Here is a 17,818-nt window from a genome sequence, read left to right on the forward strand (position 1 = left end):
ATCCCCCCAAAACTTTTTACTGAGGGGCTAATAGTAACTTTTAAAATATTAGTACAAAGTGTAGGAGTGCAGAGACGGCACCCCTCCCCCCCCCCCACCCGCCCAAACGCCTCCCTTTCCCCTCCTCCCAGGCTCCGCCCTTTCCCGCCCCCTATTTTGGGTGGTGCTGATGATTCCTCCCGGAGAACACTTTTCCAGGTTGGGGATCCACCCCCGGGGGTGCCAGGCACGTGTTTAGTGAGGTTAAAGGGTGTCTCGGAATGTGTGTCCTGGATCTGGCGTAGGTGAAGTCACGTCTCTCTTCCGACACCCTCACCCTTCCTGGCCTGGTGCGTTACTCGCTCAGAATCGCGGGACACACCGGTGGGCTAGGGCGAGGTAAAGGCGGGCTCTTCCAGGGCCCCCCCGGGCCACCTGTAGAGTCTGTGTGTCAACTCCTTTGTCCTCAGAGCCACTTCGGTGGCCGCCCCTTTAAGCGAGGAGGTGCACTTAGATGCTCCCCGGGTCCCCTTTTGCTTCCCCAGCCCCCTCCTGGCCTTCCTCCCCACCCAACCAAAGGTAGCAGCGCTGGGAGCCCGGGGCTCGGCGCGAGCCGCCTCCTCACTTCCCATTGGCTGCGAGCGCCGGGAAAGCGGTCACGTGGGGGCGCGGCAGTCCAGATCCAGGGCCGCCATCTTGGCGGAAAGTTTGGGGGGAGAGCGGTTGGGGGCGCGGAAGGAGGCGAGGTTCCGGGGGTGGGGCGGCTAAGAGCGGAGAGGGCGAGCGGGCTAGCGGGCAGCGGCGAGTGTGGAGGAGGCGGCGGCGGCGGCGGCGGCGGCGGCGGCCGAGGAGGAGGAAGAGGCAACGGGGGTGCGGCCGCCGAGGGGAGCTCCTCCCCTGTTCCCTCACCCCCCTCTGCTCAGCTCCGCGAGCCCCGGGCGGGGCGGGGGGACGTGGAGCGGGGCAGGGCGGGGGAGCCGCCCCGAGACCGCCCGGGGTGCACCCCGCTCCGAGCGCACGCCACTCGCTGGAACTTTGTGGCCGCGCCGCAGGTGTGGGGGCCCGTGGAGGTGTGCATGTGGGGCGCGAGGGCGTCGCGGAGAGCGGCCGCTGCCCTGTCCGGCCCTCGCTGGAGTAGCTCGGAGGAAGCGAGCAAGGAGACAGGCAAGCGAGAGGAGGGGGCCCGAGTAGGGCGGGGTGATCAGTCCAGCTGATCCCTTCTCCCAGTGCGCTACAGCCGCTGCTGGCTTAGGGGCCAAGGGTCGGAGAGCCTCTTCAGCCCCCCCAGTAGCAGGTGGGGGGTATGTATACTTCTGCCGGGGGAGGCTGGCCCCATGTCCAGCATTTAGTGCCCTTTGGAGAGGGGGCAGCTTTCGAGGAGAATTTGGCATCTTGCTTCTGTTTGCTCTTACATTTGCAGGGGAACCCAACCTTAGGTAGAAGCTTTCTGGATTGACACTGCTGGATTGTGCGGCTCTTCCTTTCACTTGGGAAAACTTTGCCAGGTGGGCTTTTCAAATAGGGCTAGGAGTTTTTCGATTTGAGAGTTAAGGGGAAATGCTAGTTTAACCTTGATTCTATTCTTTTCTAAATTTTTAAAATGTTTCCTTTATGTTTTGTGTTCTTAAAGGTGTGTGCCCTCTTTCTGATTCTGGAGAAAAATGCCGGTCCGGAAGCAAGGTGAGAATTTACGTCGGAACTCTTCTCTGGGTGTCTCTTGCTTTTCTGTATGTCTGTTTTGTGATTGCTATGTTTTAAAGATGTTTGTGTAACTCTGATGAGACAGCACAGCCCTAGCCTTACTACTTAGGGAATCTAAGCCTCACATCATTCAGAGGATGGAAACACCTAAATGTTTGTCAAGCTTTTTTCCTTGACATCTCTCTAGTGACTGGAGAGGCAATTAACATTTTCCCTCTGAAATGTCTTCTTAAAAATTCTGTATTGGTGTTTTAATATTTCATTTTATTGTTCTTACTAAACACTTTTGTGAGCGAATGTGGGATACTGGTTAAGAACTAGTAGTTTTGAAGCACGTAATATTTGAATTATAATGACAAATTGTAGATATTCTGCTTTTGTATATCAGATCAGCTGAAACAGTGTTACTAATACTTTGATCAGATGATCACTAGTACACATTTATTACAAACTGCTCACCTTCTTCCTTTATTGTAACATGTTGAACATTTTTTGGATCATTCTAGGGAATATATATATGTGTACATGAACATAGTGGCATGGATTGACTTGGAGAATGTTGGGAATTGTTTAGGTGCCTTGCAGAACCATTTGCTGCATAGCTAGTTTGTAATACTTTCTTGTAAATGTATAATTTTTTTTAAACTTTTTATTCTTTTGGCTGGTTGGGTATTAATTCCTGCGCGCGGGCTTTCTCTAGTTGCAGCGAGCAGGGGCTACTCATTGCGGTGTGCGGGCTTCTCATTGCGGTGGCTTCTCTTGTTGAGTTGCACGGGCTCTAGGCGTGCGGGCTTCAGTAGTTGTGGCACGCAGGCTCACTAGTTGTGGCTTGTGGGCTCTAGAGTGCAGGCTCAGTAGTTGTGGTGCACGGGCTTAGTTGCTCTGCAGCATGTGGGATCTTCCCGGACCAGGGATCGAACCCGTGTCCCCTGCATTGGCAGGCGGATTCTTAACCACTGTGCCGCCAGGGAAGTCCCTAATCAGACTCTTTTTTTCTTTTCAGATACCCAGAGAGCATTGCACCTTTTGGAAGGTTATCGTTCGAAACTAAGCCAAACAGAAGACAGACAGCTCAGAAGTTCCATAGAACGGGTTATTAACATATTTCAGAGCAACCTCTTTCAGGCTTTAATAGGTGGGAATTAAAACTTTATTTGTGACCATTATGTGTCAGCTAGGCGTAATGCTGCTCTGAGTTCATTTATTTTAAACTTCAGAGAGTGATATACTTGGTTCTCTGTGAGGCATTCAATAACTTGAACATCCAGTGAGTTGTGTATTTTGATACTTAGGCCAGTATTCTTTCCAAAAGTATCTAATAACCAAAAAAACTTTCAGTATGATTATTTCAGTGGTCTTTAATAACAGAGTTTAACGTCCTAACGTTAAAAGATGAAGAAGTTGCAAAAATGTTTCAGGATCCAAAAAGTAATGACTGAATAACTGTTAGCTTGTTTCTGTATTTGACTTGCTATTTCTCTGGAATCCCTGAAAATGTTTGAGGAGTTCTGCTATGTTTAAGAACATTCATTCCCTTAATATAGACCTCTGTTTAAACTTGGCATTCGTGGAGTCAGAATTTTAGACCTGGAAAATGATTTTACAGATGATCTTGTCTAATCTTATTTTACAGACAAGAATATTGAAACAATTTTATTCTTAACTATAACTTAAATTTGATGTGGTGCATTGTTTTAAAGGAGAATTGAACACATACATAGTCAAGAGTGCTGAATTCTACTCCTGACAGTGCCATTGATTGAATGATATGGTACAAGTCATTTAATCTTATCTAAGTCGCTATTATCTGTAGCATGTGGGTGCAATGGAACAGTGGTTTTTAAGCCTTTTTCTAAAAAGTAGCTAGACCCCTTTTTAAAGCAAAATCTTATATTTTGTACATAATCCCCAGTATATAAAACAGGATGCTCTGTGTCTGGCCCTCTTCTCTAGGTACCTTGAAAAGTATACAAACCAGTGAACTAGAAAAATTGTCTCTTTCAATTCTAAGAATAAAATGTGTTTTTATTAGTCATTGGCTATATAACATATTAAAATAAGACATATATTTCATTGTATTACAATTTTTTCCTCAGTAACTTCAAGGTAGTTACAGCCTTATATCTGTCTATTGATGGAGTAACTTTTGATGTGGCTTGAGGGCTACTTTCAAGTTAATGTATCCTGTCAAATAACTTATTGGTAAATTGATACTATACTAAATTAGTTTTAGAATTAAAGAAGACTTTAAAGAAGATCACTCAATACATCTGAATAATTTTTTTAAATTTAGCATTATTATAGACTTTTGAAAATATATACAACAAAAGAGAGAACAGTATAATGAACTAGTATGTATCTGTCACCCATCTTCAAAAATTACCAACATTTTGCCTTTTTTGTTTAAACTGATGGACATTTTTTACATTTGGATTTCTAAACTCTGAGGTTTAAGGTCCAAATGGATGATCAAATTGGATTCCTCTGAAAAAACAAAAAAGGAAGGGAAAAATCATTTTTAGTTGTTTGGTTTTCTAAATCACCATTAAACCTAGGAGTGTTTTATTTAGTAGGGTCACTGTTTAGAAAAAAATAGTATGACTTGTATGTCTTCTTTTACATTTGGACATAGATGGAGTCCTCTGTGTGGAGTCTGCGACTTAAGAAAATTAAATGGTTAGTGAGGTAACCAAACAGAACCTACACTTAGATTTCTCCATAGATTGGAGGTAGATTTACTATGTTTAGGGGGATTTTTTTTTTTTTTTAATGTATTCTGCCTTGCCTATTTTGAATGTATTTATTCTTATGCATAATTGAATTCTTTTAGAGTTAGTTTTCTAATTGTGAGTTATATTTGTGAATCTTCTTTGTCCTGTATAACTTTATTGGTTGTGAATTTACTTTGATATTTAGATTTACTTATATTTTGATTTTATAGAATGTGGGATCAGATTTTGGTGTAAGAAAAGTAATAGATTTTAGGAATTTTGAAATGCGTAAATTTAGTAGAGACTTTTTGTGTTTCCATACTGTAATTGAATTAATTGTTGACACTACTAAATTAATAAATGCATTTTTTGGTGCATGCTTAAGTTGGGTTAATGTATTAATCTTTATTCCTTTTTTTGAAAATTTTTAGGTCAGTAAGATTTTTTTTGCTTTGCACCTGTACCATTGGTTTTGAAACAGTGTGGTAATGTACTTTAATCCTGTAAATTACCCTAAGCTAAACTAGAGTCCACTGTGTTCATAGTGTGTACTGAAAAATTCTGTGTTAACTGTGTTTTCCTTTAGTAGGTAGCACTCTACCCTCTAAGGTGATACCTGTGGACCATTGGATTAAAGGAGACATGGGGTCTTGACCACTAATTGTTTGAAAGTCCTATGGTGCTTAGGTTTTTGACTTCTAGAGTTTGGAAATCATTTCCTTAGGCTATAGTGAATTATCTAGTTACTTCTTTGGACTTGCACTCTGCAGCGGTTATTTATTGATTGATTTCTTGAATTGGTAGTTTGTATTGGCTATTTTCATGCATTTAAAAAAACTTTGTGTGAGGCCCTAGGGGTTTGGTGTTATAGAAATGTTGATTTCCCCCCCACCCCGGAGTTGATATATTATTAAGATTAGGTTTCTGGTACCTTCGGGTTATTCAGAGGAACAAGCATGCACATATTGCACTACATCTGTTCTAAGATACCAGTTTTAAAAAATTTTGGTATCTCTGAATTTGGGATGCATTTTTTAACGGATATATATTGGCAATGGTTTTACATTCTTAGTGGCATGTGAAATAATGGTGCATTTTACAGTTGATATCCTCCATATCAATATCCTCAATTCAGTGAAATATGGCAATCGTTGTTCTTGCCCTGATGCTTGGTAGTATCCTTGAAGGATGGCTTGAAGATTTAAAAATTATTGAAAACAGAAAAGTTTTTATTAACTTTTGAGTTTCAGCTAAGTTGTTTCTTTAAAGGTGAATATTTAAATTATAGCTTAAAAAAAAGTCCATGAACTATACATTTGTTTAAAATTTATTCCCAAAACATCTGGTGATTATTTTTGTATAAATGGGAGATAAAGTCTGCCTAATTTTAATCCCTGATTTAGGTGAGAGCAGGTTGAAACTAAATATATTTGATTTTTGTATTCTCATTTTGTGTACTTATATTTGAAAATTTTGTGAGTAAAATAGACTGGATATGGTTTGATAACAGTCAAAGCTCTGCTCTCCAGGTCCGTAGTGGTTTAAGGTCATTTCTGATTCTTATGTTTGTCTGGGATCTGAGAGGACCTCGGTAGTCCTCAAAGATTTCGTACCAGTCTAGACCCCTGGGTTTACTTACGGGATAAGAGAATTCATCTACTTTCCTTGTGCACAGGAGAAAAACCTGGTCTCAAGATCAGGCTGGCTTTAGAGACTTTAGTGAGTGAGTCATTTGATTTGTATATTTTGTCTGCGATAAATAGCAAGCTTATTTTAATGCACTATTTTATTTCTGCAGATATTCACAGTGAAGGTGGGTTATGTAATAAAACTGTCCATTTCTGAGATTTTTTCGCTTCTAATTCATTTATTGCTGCTTTATTAACTAACAGTTTCACTTGCCCTTGTAAACATGGTGAAGGACATTTTAAGTTTGGAGATACTGAGTTTCAAGTGTGACTTCTTTTTTGTTTTAATTGTAAAAAAAACATAAAATCTATCATCTTAACCATTTTTAAATGTACCAGTCAGTAGTGTTAAGTACAGTCATATTGTTGTGAAACAATTCAGAACTTTTTCATCTTGCAAAACTGAAACTCGATACCTATGAAACAACAACTCCCCTTTTCCTCCTCCCTCCAGCCCTTGGTAACCACCATTCTACTTTCTGTATCTATGATTTTGACTACTGTAAATACCTCATATAAGGGAAATCATAAACTATTTGTCTTTTTGTGACTGGCTTATTTACTTAGCATAATGTCAGGGTTCATTCATGTTGTAGCATGTGATAGGACTCCCTTCCTTATTAAGGCTGAGTTATATTCTTGTGTGTTGGAGTATATGTATATAAATGTGCGTGTGTGTCAAATTTTTGTTTATCCTTTCCTCCATTGATAGACATTTGCGTTCTACCCCTCTTGACTATTGTGAACAGTGTGGCTGTGAATGTGAGTGTGCAAGTATCTCTGAGAACCTGCTTTCAGTTCCTTTGAATGTACACCCAGAAGTGGGATTGTGGGATCATATGACAGTTACATGTAAAATGTTTAAAGAACCACCATAATGTTTTCCGTAGAGATTGCACCATTTTATAATCCCACCAGTGGTGCAGAAGGGTTCCAATTTCTCCACAGCCTTGCCAACACTTGTTATTTTCAGTTGTTTTGATAGTAGCCATCCTAATGGATGTGAGAGTATGACTCCTTTTTAAGTATGTAAGAAGTAATAATGGCTAACATTTATTGAACACTTTCTCTGTGCTAATAAAAGTATCTCGTTTAGTCATCATAATCCTATGAGGCATATATTCACTTATGAGGTGATTATACTATTTTATAGATTAGAAAAAAGGAAATGAGAGATTATGTAGCTTGCCCAAGGACTCTCACATAGAAGATTGTGGAGCCAGGAATTGGACTCAACTTATCTGAGTCCAGAGCCTCTTTTCACCTTCAACCATTAGGGTGTTCTTTATCATAAGTTGAGTATTTTAATGTGAATATCCTATGACTGTTAGTCATAATAGTATTTAAAGCGTTGGAATAATTTATCTTGGACACTGGCCTGACATTTATTCTCTTTCTAGTGTGTGAAACAACAAATTATAAGACAAGCAAATTATAATACATACTTTAAAATTTTATGTACTTTTCTCTTTGGGAATCGAAATGGCTTTTTAAATGTACGTTGGTTTAGACGAAAGCCTGAGTAGGTTTGATTGTTGTGTATTTTAATTTATAAGAACATTGTACTTAAACATAGTGATAAAGAACACTGACAATATGTTTAACATACATGTTGATCTGTAGGGTCAGTGTTTTTAAAACATGGTTTTTAAAATAGTTTTTACTTTGAAGGAGAATGTTTATAATGATGGAATGATGTTTATAATGATGGAATTTACACACTTTGAAAGGTGTATTTACTTAGTAATCAAAGTTTACAAACTTCCAGCTATAATGGTAAAATGTCAGAGTTCCTTAGTTTTTTTGTTTATTATTGGTCCCAGTGATGTTATTTTTTAGTCTGTTGGTAACTTTGTGCACCTGCGTGTGTGTGTGTGTGTGTGTGTGTGTGTGTGTGTGTGTGTGTGTGTAACTTTGTAGGCTAGGTTTGAGAAAGGAAAGCATTTATAACAGGATATGGATCAGACTGTTGACTAAAACTTATGGAATTGGAGGAAAATTTTATTAACTTTTCTGTTGGTGGTTTTGATTGAATTGGATTGTTATTTATTTGTTAATAGTTTTACTTACTTCTGCTTTGATTATGCTGAATCTGGTTGAATTCTCTTTAGAACTTTGCAATCACAGAGCTGTAAAAGCATCTGTAAATATTTCTTCTAGTCTAAGCTATTTCATCTATGTAGGGATAAATTTTTTCCTACTAAAATTTTCCTTTTCAAATTATTTTTCCAGTGCACTATCCAGGTACTGCATTTAGTTGTTATGTCTCTTTAGTCTTCTTTAATCTGGGCACATTTCCACAGCCTTTGTCTTTTATGACATTGACGTATTTGAAGAATACAGTTTCCCTCTGCTCTTATTTTTTATATATATAATGTTCCTCATTTTAGTTTTGTCTGATATTTGCTTGTGATTAGACTCAGGTTATGTATTCTGTATGGTTCTGTACATCCAGAGGTACGTGATGTCTTGTGCCCTTCATTTGTAATGTTAATTTTAATCACCCAGTTAAGGTGTTGTCTGATTTCTCTGTAGTTACTTTTTTCCCCTTTGCAACTTATAAGCAATATGTGGGGGAGACAGTAACACCTTGCATGTACCCTATTCTTTAGCAAAATTTCCATCTAAACTTAGCATCCATTGATGATGCTTGCCTGAATCAGTTTTTACTATGTTGAAAATGACAGTTGAAAAATTATATATATATTTTTAACAGCAGCACTTTTCTACAGTTTCCAGCTAACACTTGGCATTTTACTGTAATTAAGAGCACTCCTCTCCCATTTATCTATCTATCTACTTACTTAGCTAGCTAGCTAGCTATCATATTTCTTTCAGAGGTGGATAATTTATTACCATCCTTAATGATTTTGGTGTTCAGATTGTCTCAGATTTGCCTAGTAGGAGGCTTCTCAAGTTTGCTCTTATGACTTTATGACATGCCCTCATTTTTTTTTTTTTTTTTTTTTTTTTTAGCACTTTCTTACTTTCTGGCATAACAAGATGTTCCAGGTTCATCTTGTACATATCCTGCCCCAGCCTTAGGATCAACCATTTCTTTGAGAAGCTCTGGTTCCTTTTGATACATACCTTGTTTTAAGGAATACCGTGTGACTGTTAGTCATATAGTATTTAAAGTGTTGGAATAATTTATTTTGGATACTGGCTTGACATTTTTTCTCTTTCTAGTGTGTGAAACAACAAATTATAATACATACTTTAAAATTTTATATATTTTTCTCTTTGGGAATCAAAATGGCTTTTTAAATGCACGTTGGTTTAGATGAAAGCAGAGTATCTGTGCCTCAGTAGGTTTGACTATTGTGTATTTTAGTTTATAAAAACATTGTACTTTTAGTTAATTAACTGATAAAATTTTTCCCTCTGAAATGGCAGGGTTATATTTCATTGTTTTTTAGCTTTCTAGTTGCCTTCTCTCTAACCCTCCAAAATGGAATTTATAAACATTTAAGGTCAGATACATGTACTTTATATAAAATATTATAAGCAAGAAAATTCTCACACCAACACCTGCTACTTCCATAGGGTGAATATCCTTCTAGAATGCTATTCTTGTGTATATATACACACTTTCATTTTGCAAAACAAACTCCCTACATAAATAAAACATAGTATAATTGTTTCTACAATTCAGTGGGAATTGATACTTAAAATCAGTGTATAAAGTGAAAAATATCAGATTAAAATTATCCTTAAAAATCCTTCAGGAGTTTAACACTGTCTGTCATTAACTACAATACAGTTGTTTTTCCCTGTAGTGGAAAGAAATCATTGGTTTCAGCCAAGAAAAATCTTTTTTTGGCTGCCGTCGGGTCTTCATTGGGGCAGGCATGATTCTTCGTTTGCGGTGTGCGGGCTTCTCTTTAGTTGAGGCGCGTGGGCACGGTAATTGTGGTGCGCGGGCTTAGTTACCCTGCCGCATGTGGGATCTTAGCTCCCCGACCAGGGATCCATGCCACGTCCCCTGCATGGGAAGGCGAATTCTTAACCACTGGACCACCAGGGAAGTCCCGAAATCATTGTTTCTTCAGTTGATCAACAGATGAAGTAGTTGGCTTGTGTTTAAGTGACCTCTTGTATTAAAAGCACATAATTCTAGAATCACATTCAGCACAGTGAGATATAGAGAGATGCTATGAAAATGGAGACTGCCTGAGGGACAGTCTCCTCCCTTCTCATTTTTTGTTTGCTGACATTTACTTACTAGGTGGACTGATGGGTACAATTGCCCTTTTTTTGGTGGAAAGAGGTGCTATGGTTGAATTTGCTTAAGTGTATACAGTGTGACTTCTCTGTGCTATACATTTTAACTATTTTTATCCCACAAAATTTATCATTATGTACCTTTCCGTATCAATGGATTTGTACCATTTAAAGACTGTGTTTCACTGTATAGATTTATTAATAGTTAAAATAGTAGTTAAAATAGTAAAAATAGTTAAAAATAAATAGTAAATAGTAAAATAGTTAAAATAGTAGTTTTATTAATGATTTCCTAGGAGCATTTTAGGTATATAATTTTTCTGAATTATAAACAACATTGCATTTGTATATGCCTCTTTGTTCTGCATCCTTGATTATATCCTTTGGGTAAGTTCCTAGAATTGAATTGCTTAGTAAAAGGGGATGTGCAATTTAAAAAGGCTTTTGATGTAATTTTTTAAATTACTGTCAGAAATGTTATATCAATTTAATTTTTTAGATATTATGTGGAAGAATGACTAATTTACTATACCTTAAGCACTACGGAGTATTATCTATCTTTTTAATATTTTTTATTCTGATATGTGGAATACACCTTCAGTCATTTTGATGTTTTATTATGTATTTCTTTGAATAAATAAATAGCCAACGATGTAAGAATTTTCTTACATCGTTGTTTATTTTAATTCCTGTGAATTATTTGTTCATGTCATTTGCCCCTCCAACCACTTTTTGTTTGTTTGTTTGTTTGTTTTACGAGTTTAATAACAAACAAATTAATAAAATACATAAAAATGAAACACTAATATCAATAATCACCATTTATGTAAGTGTTATAGGTAGAAAAATATTAGGAAACTAGATTCAATTTGTCAAATATTTTAATCCTCAAACACTTTTTTTCATTTTTTTCTTAGGTATAAAATCTATATTAGAGATACCAATTCTGTCTGCCTTGCAAGTTGCAAATAGCTTCCATTGTTTGTCATTTGTTTTTAAAATTTAATTAAAAAAACATTTATATATGGTTAGATTTATCAATTTTGTTGTGCTTTTACCCTTGGTATTATGCTTAGAAAGCCTTTCCTATCCCTGAGATTATAAAAATCTTTACTATATTCAAATTCTGTCATGGCTTCTTTCTTTAACGTTTAAATCCTTAATACATTTGGAAATTATTTTGAAATACAGTATGAGATTGCTTGTTTTTATAATATAAATTCATTATTATGCTCCCTTAAACATTTAAAAAAATTATTAGACTTTTAACTTTTTCAGCAGTTTCAGGTTTACAGAAAATTGGGTGGAAAGCAGAGAGTTCCCATATCCTTACCACCCCACACTCCCGTTTCTCCTCTTATTGATGTCTTCATTAGTGTGGTATATTTGTTACAGTTGATAAGCCAGTATTAATATATTGTTATTAACTAAAGTCCATAGTTTACAGTAGGGTTCACTCTTTGCATTATACATCGTTAAACTTGACATACACATTTGTTGCTTTGACAAATGTATCCACTATTACAGTATCATACAGAATAGTTACACTCCCCTAAAAACGTGTGTTCCACATATTCATCTCTTCCCTCCCTACCCCAAACCCCTGGCAACCACTGATCTTTCTGCTGTCTCTTGCTCCACCTGTTCATCTCTTTCTCCCTCCTCCTGATTCCCTGGCAACCAGTGATCTTTTTATTGTCTCTGTAGTTTTGCCTTTTCCAGAATGTTATATAGTTGGAATCACAAGTGTGTGGCCTTTTCAGATTGTTTCTTTCACTTAGCAATATGCATTTAAGATTTCTCCATGTCTTTTCATGACTTGATAGCTCATATCTGTTTCAGTTTAAGTTTTTAAAGACTTTATTTTTTAGAGCAGTTATAGATTCACAGCAAAACTGTGAGGAAGGTACAGAGATTTCCCATATACCCCCTGTCCCCACACATACATAGACTGTCTTATTATCAGCATCTCCCACCAGATTGGTGCATTTGTCACAATTGATGAACCTATATGAGCACATCATTATCACCCAAAGTCTATAGTTTTACCTTAGTATTCACTCTTGGGGTTGTACATTCTATAGGTTTGGACAAATGTATCATGACATATGTCTACTGTTATAGATATTTGTATATATCCACTACACTATACAGAGTAGTTTTACTGCCCTAAAAATCCTTTGTACTCTGCCTAGTCATGTCTCTTCTACCTCCAGCCCCTGGCAATCACTAATCTTTTTACTATCTCCATAGTTCTGCCTTTTCCAGAATGTCATATAGTTGGAATCACACAGCATGTAGCCTTTTCATGTTGGCCTCTTTCACTTAGTAATATGCATTTAAGTTTCCTCCACATATTTTTATGGCTTCATAGTTTTTGTTTTTTCTTTAATTTTTGTTTTTGTTTTTTAGTGTGAATAATATTCTGTTGTCTGGATGTACTGCAGTTTATTCATTCACCTATTGAAGAATGTCTGGGTTGCTTCCAACTTTTGGCAGTTATGAATAAAGTTGCTGTAAACATCTGTGTGCAGGTTTTTGTGTGGACATAAGTTTTCAACTCATTTGGGTAAATACTGAGGAACATGATTTCTGGATTGTATGATAAGGGTATGTTTAGTTTTGTAAGAAACCACCAAATAGCTTTCCAAAGTGGCTGTATCATTTTGCATCCCCACCAGCAGTGAATGAGAGTTCCCATTGTTTCATATTTTTGCCAGCATTTGTTGTTGTCAGTGTTCTGTATTTTGGCCTTTCTAATAGATGTGTAATGGTATCTTTTTGTTTTAATGTGCATTTCCCTGATGATATATGGTGGAGCGTCTTTTCATATGCTTATTGGCTGTCTGTATATCTTCTTTGCTGAGGTATCTGTTAAGGTCTTAATATTTTTTCTGTTAACTAAAATATTACTTACTCATAGATTAGAGATATTACCTATATTATATTAAATTATTACACATTCTTGAGCCTGTGTTTAGACTTCCTATTCTGATCCTGAGTTAGTACTGCCTTATTTCTTTAGTTTGAGAAATGTTTTATGGTTTGTGAGTTTCTCTGTTTAGGATGATGTAAGTTATCACTAAAAGCTAGAAAACTTTTTCTCAACTTCCTTTGAGGGAATTTCTGGAATTCTGTACTTCCCTTACTCCTAGTGTTTGCAAACTTAGAATTTTAGCAAGAAAATAATAAAGAAATTTTTACTTAGATTTGGAGACTTCTGAAATACATGTAATCTTAGAGATTTCCAAATAAAAAATTTTTTGTAATAGATAGGAATGATTCTCCTCAGTTCTGTTGGACTAATTAGTTGTGTTTAAGTTTAATTTTTGAGAATTTTTCTATTGTACGTGTTATAGCTTTGTGACCTTATAATTTAGATCTTTGTTCAGGAACTGCACTTGTGGGGACCCAATTTAGTCCAAAACAGTGAAAGCACTTGCAGACTATAAATGGAAAATGAGGAATAGACTGTGATAATACTGATCTGTAGGCTCGACAAAATTAATATTTTCAACTGGGAGTCAACTAAAGGGTAGTTTCCCTCTAACGCAATGTTTTAACATTCCTGCATTTTCTTGTTTTGTCTTCTTGCTTGCTTTAGTGCATCATTATTTTCTAAGTAAATAATTTTTTTCAGGGTGATAAAAATGTATCAGACATTTTAATTATATGTCTGGTATATATCTGGGTGAGCTGTATGTATTTTTGGATGAGTATGGGATCACTCTTGTCTATTTAATGGCAATCATTTTAACTACTACTGCATTCTCTCATTTTCTTTACACTTTGATTTACTATGATTTAAAATATAGCTATCAAACTTTTATAGAATTCTGCCTTTTTAGGTGCTTTAAATTGGAAAACTTTAGGTGTTGTATAATTTTTTTCCTCAGTTATCTCAATCTCCCGAAGACATTATGGTTGTATCTCATATTTTAATTCTCTTATTTCTCTTCCAGAAGGTATTCACTCCATTAATATATATATTTTAAAATTAATTAATTTATTTTTGGCTGCGTTGGGTCTTTGTTGCTGCTCGTGAGCTTTTCTCTAGTTGCAGCGAGTGGGGGCTACTCTTCGTTGCGGTGTGCAGGCTTTTCATTGCAGTGGCTTCCCTTGTTGCAGAGCACAGGCTCTAGGTATGTGGGCTTCAGTAGTTGTGGCATGCGGGCTCAGTAGCTGCGGCTCGTGGGTTCTAGAGCACAGGCTCAGTAGTTGTGGCGCATGGACTTAGTTTCTCCGCGGCATGTGGGATCTTCCTGGACCAGGGATCGAACCGTGTCCCCTGCATTGGCAGGTGGATTCTTGACCACTGCGCCACCGGGAAGTCCCTCACTCCATTAATATTTATTGGCTGAATGTCTTAAATGTTCAGAGTAAGCTCATTAATTTAATTCTTTATTTTCATGAAGTTGGTCTTTTGAGAATAACTTGGATTTTCAGACATTGGCATGTTGAATAGACTTTTAGGAAATAGGAGAGATTGGGATTTTACTAGAATTTACCATGTTTGTTTTTGTCTTATATTTGTGTAGTAACTTCTGTTTTACTTTAGACTAGATATCTTATGGTACTCCATGTTATACTCCTGAGTTTAGAAAACTCTAAAGAAAAAGTAGAAGATAATATTTTGAATTCTAGAATGTTACTTTGTAGAAATGCTAATCTTGTCATAATGATAATCTAACCTTTTTTTCTAAATCTTTATAGTTATGATCAGTGATAATAATTCTCTTCTGACATATAAAATGTTGATTATAAAGAAGAGGGACTGCATGGGAAATATAAAATATTAATACTTGGGGCTCCTAAGAAAAGCTCAGTCTGTGCGTGCAGTTTTTCCAGAGGGTGCCTTTTTTGATTGGGTGCACCTTTGAAAAAGCATCACTGATACAACTGAAGGAATTGTAATTGAGAAATAGTTTCTGAAGGAGTGTTATTATGTTGCTCACCTCCATTGTCTCGGGACACCCTAAAGATGAAGAAATGTGGTGGACAAATGAAATAAAGTGTATAAACTTTGGAATGTTAGTCGCGATGGAATATGGGTCAAGATTAAAGATGTGTGTGTGTGTGTATATAAATACATTTTTTTAAGGAAAGTGATAATAACTGTGACAGACTGTCATCAGAAATGTCACCACACTGTACATATGTTAACAAATATTTCAGTACTTTTGCTTATGGTTTTAGTTAGCCAAGTATGGTAACTAATCTCTTTTTAAGTTGGGTCTTATCTGGCAATATCAGTTATCCTGACCCTAGTAAGAAACAGATATCTAAATAGCTAAAATATTATAAAACCCACATATTGTATCCCATGCACTTTACTCATTTAAACTCCCCTAGACTCTCAATTCAGCTCATTTTTAAAAATTGTGATAAAATATATATAGCATAAAATTTACCATTTTTAAAATAAGTGTGCAGTTCAGTGGCATTAAGTACATTCACGTTCAGTAGCTATCACCACTATTCATCTCTGGAACTTTTTCACCATCTCAAATTGAATTTCTTTACCCATTAAACAGTAACTCCCCATTCTCTCCTTATCCCAGTCCCTGGGAATAACTTCTCTTTCTGTCTCTATGAATTTGACTATTCTAGGTACCTCATATAAGTGGAATCATACAATATTTGTCTTTTTGTGTTTGGCTTACTCCACTTAGCATCGTGTCTTCAAGATTCATCCATCCATGTTGTAGATTGTATCAGAATTTCATTGCTTTTAAAGGCTGAATAATATTACATTGTTTGTATATACCACATTTTGTTTATTAACCATTCATCTGTTGATGAACATTTGGGTTGTTTTCACCTTTTGGATATTGTGAATAATGCTGCTATGAACATGGGTATATAAATATCTATTTGAGTCCTTACTTTCAATTCTTTTGGGAATATACCCAGAAGTGGAATTGCTGGATCAAATGGTGAGTCTGTGTTTTAATATTTTGATAAACCACCATACTGTTTTCCACAGTGGCTGCATCATTTTATATTCCTACCAGCAATGCACGAGGGTTTAATTTCTCCATATCCTTATCGACACTTGTTATTTACTGTTTTGTTGATAATAACCATCCTAGTGGGTGTTTACTCAGCTTGTTTTTTCTTAAGTGTGATATCCTTAATAATGTAGATATTTGGTTCTCTAGTCCATAGGAGCTCAGATACAGCAAGTTAGAAAGGACTGTTCGATAGATTAATGTAAGACCTAGAAATGAGGTATTTCAATTGATAGTAGCAAGCTGCAAGTGAGCTTTTGAAAAATTCATAATAAAGTGTAGGGAACACTTTATTACTTGACCATACTAGATAGTAAAGTGTTACTCTGAATTATATTAGTCTAGATCTCTGTTGTCCTCTACCGTAGCCATTAGCCATATGTGGGTACCTAAATTAATTAAAACTAAATAAAATTATAAGTTCAGTTCCTCAGTCACACTAGTCACATTTTAAATGCTCAAGAGCCATATATAGCTAGTGGCTACCATATTGGACAGTATAACTATAGAACATTTTTCACTGTAGATAGTTAGTTTGGACAGCACTGGCCTAAAATTTTAAGCGATGTTATTAAAGGACAATATTATCAGTATTTCTGCTAGTTAATTATAGAATGAAAGGTCACATAGAAATTTAAGGTTTGAAACTTGACTTACAGTATTGGAAAATATAATAAAAATTTTATGTAGTGATGTGGGCTATTCATATTGAGACTGGTAACTAACCAATTGATCAACACTCATTTAGTGCTCTTGGGGGGGCATAATACTGTACTAGGAGCTCTGTTTTTTGTTTGTTTGTTTTGGGGGGGGTAAGAGATCTCTATAGACAGGTAGGTAGATAGATCTACAAATATTTATCTCCTACATATATAAAAAATATACCTCTTACATATATAGAAATACATGTCCTGCTACATAAATATATACATACTCTCACACACATGTATATCTTCTAGAAAAAAAATTTTTTCCCTAATATTTTCTGGAAAATAGTCTGTATTTAAGTTTCCCTGTTCTTGTCACAATGTCTTTTGTAGTTCATCCCCCCTCCCCAACCTTCCCTAAACAAACACACACACACACACACACCAGTTAAGGCTCTGACATTGCAGTTAGTTGGTGTGTCTTTTTTGTTTCCTTTATACAGAAATTCTTACTTTCAAACAATTTATTTTCCCTTTCGTGACATTGCTTTCTAAAGATACCAGGCCAGTTGTCTTGTAGAATGTCTCCCTCTGAATCAGTTTTGTTGATTGCTTTTCTGGTGTCATTTAACTTGTTCCTCTGTCCCCTGTATTCCCGCAGAACTAGAAGTTGGTTCTAAAGACTTGACTTAGGTTCAGATTAAACAATTCTTGTTTGGTAAGAACCATTTGTAGCTAATGCTCTGAATTTGAGTTTTTAATTTTTTCCATGATGGTTATGTGAACAGTTTTATATAGTGATTCATGGTTTATAAAATGCTTTCACATACAATTTTCTGCAGCAATATTAAGATCCT

General features: G+C 36.4%; 1 protein-coding gene across 15 annotated transcripts in view; it reads left to right on the plus strand.

The window, feature by feature from the left end:
- The first annotated feature begins 222 nt into the window (after positions 1 to 222).
- DLG1 (discs large MAGUK scaffold protein 1) overlaps positions 223 to 17,818 on the plus strand; it is a 295,326-nt gene continuing 277,730 nt past the window's right edge. For 7 of the 15 annotated variants that reach the window (XM_036849846.1, XM_036849848.1, XM_036849852.1 and 4 more), the window contains exons 1-4: positions 768 to 1,143; positions 1,400 to 1,484; positions 1,610 to 1,659; positions 2,684 to 2,815. In XM_036849846.1, the coding sequence (XP_036705741.1) occupies positions 1,641 to 1,659; positions 2,684 to 2,815 (151 nt within the window). In that variant the 5' untranslated portion in view covers positions 768 to 1,143; positions 1,400 to 1,484; positions 1,610 to 1,640. Of the gene's footprint in view, positions 330 to 766; positions 1,144 to 1,399; positions 1,485 to 1,609; positions 1,660 to 2,683; positions 2,816 to 17,818 lie in introns of those variants that run through there. The other 8 variants (XM_036849854.1, XM_036849855.1, XM_036849840.1 and 5 more) reach the window with 7 other exon arrangements.

This window comes from Balaenoptera musculus, chromosome 4, assembly GCF_009873245.2.
Source record: "Balaenoptera musculus isolate JJ_BM4_2016_0621 chromosome 4, mBalMus1.pri.v3, whole genome shotgun sequence".
NCBI classification, from domain to species: Eukaryota; Metazoa; Chordata; class Mammalia; order Artiodactyla; family Balaenopteridae; genus Balaenoptera; species Balaenoptera musculus.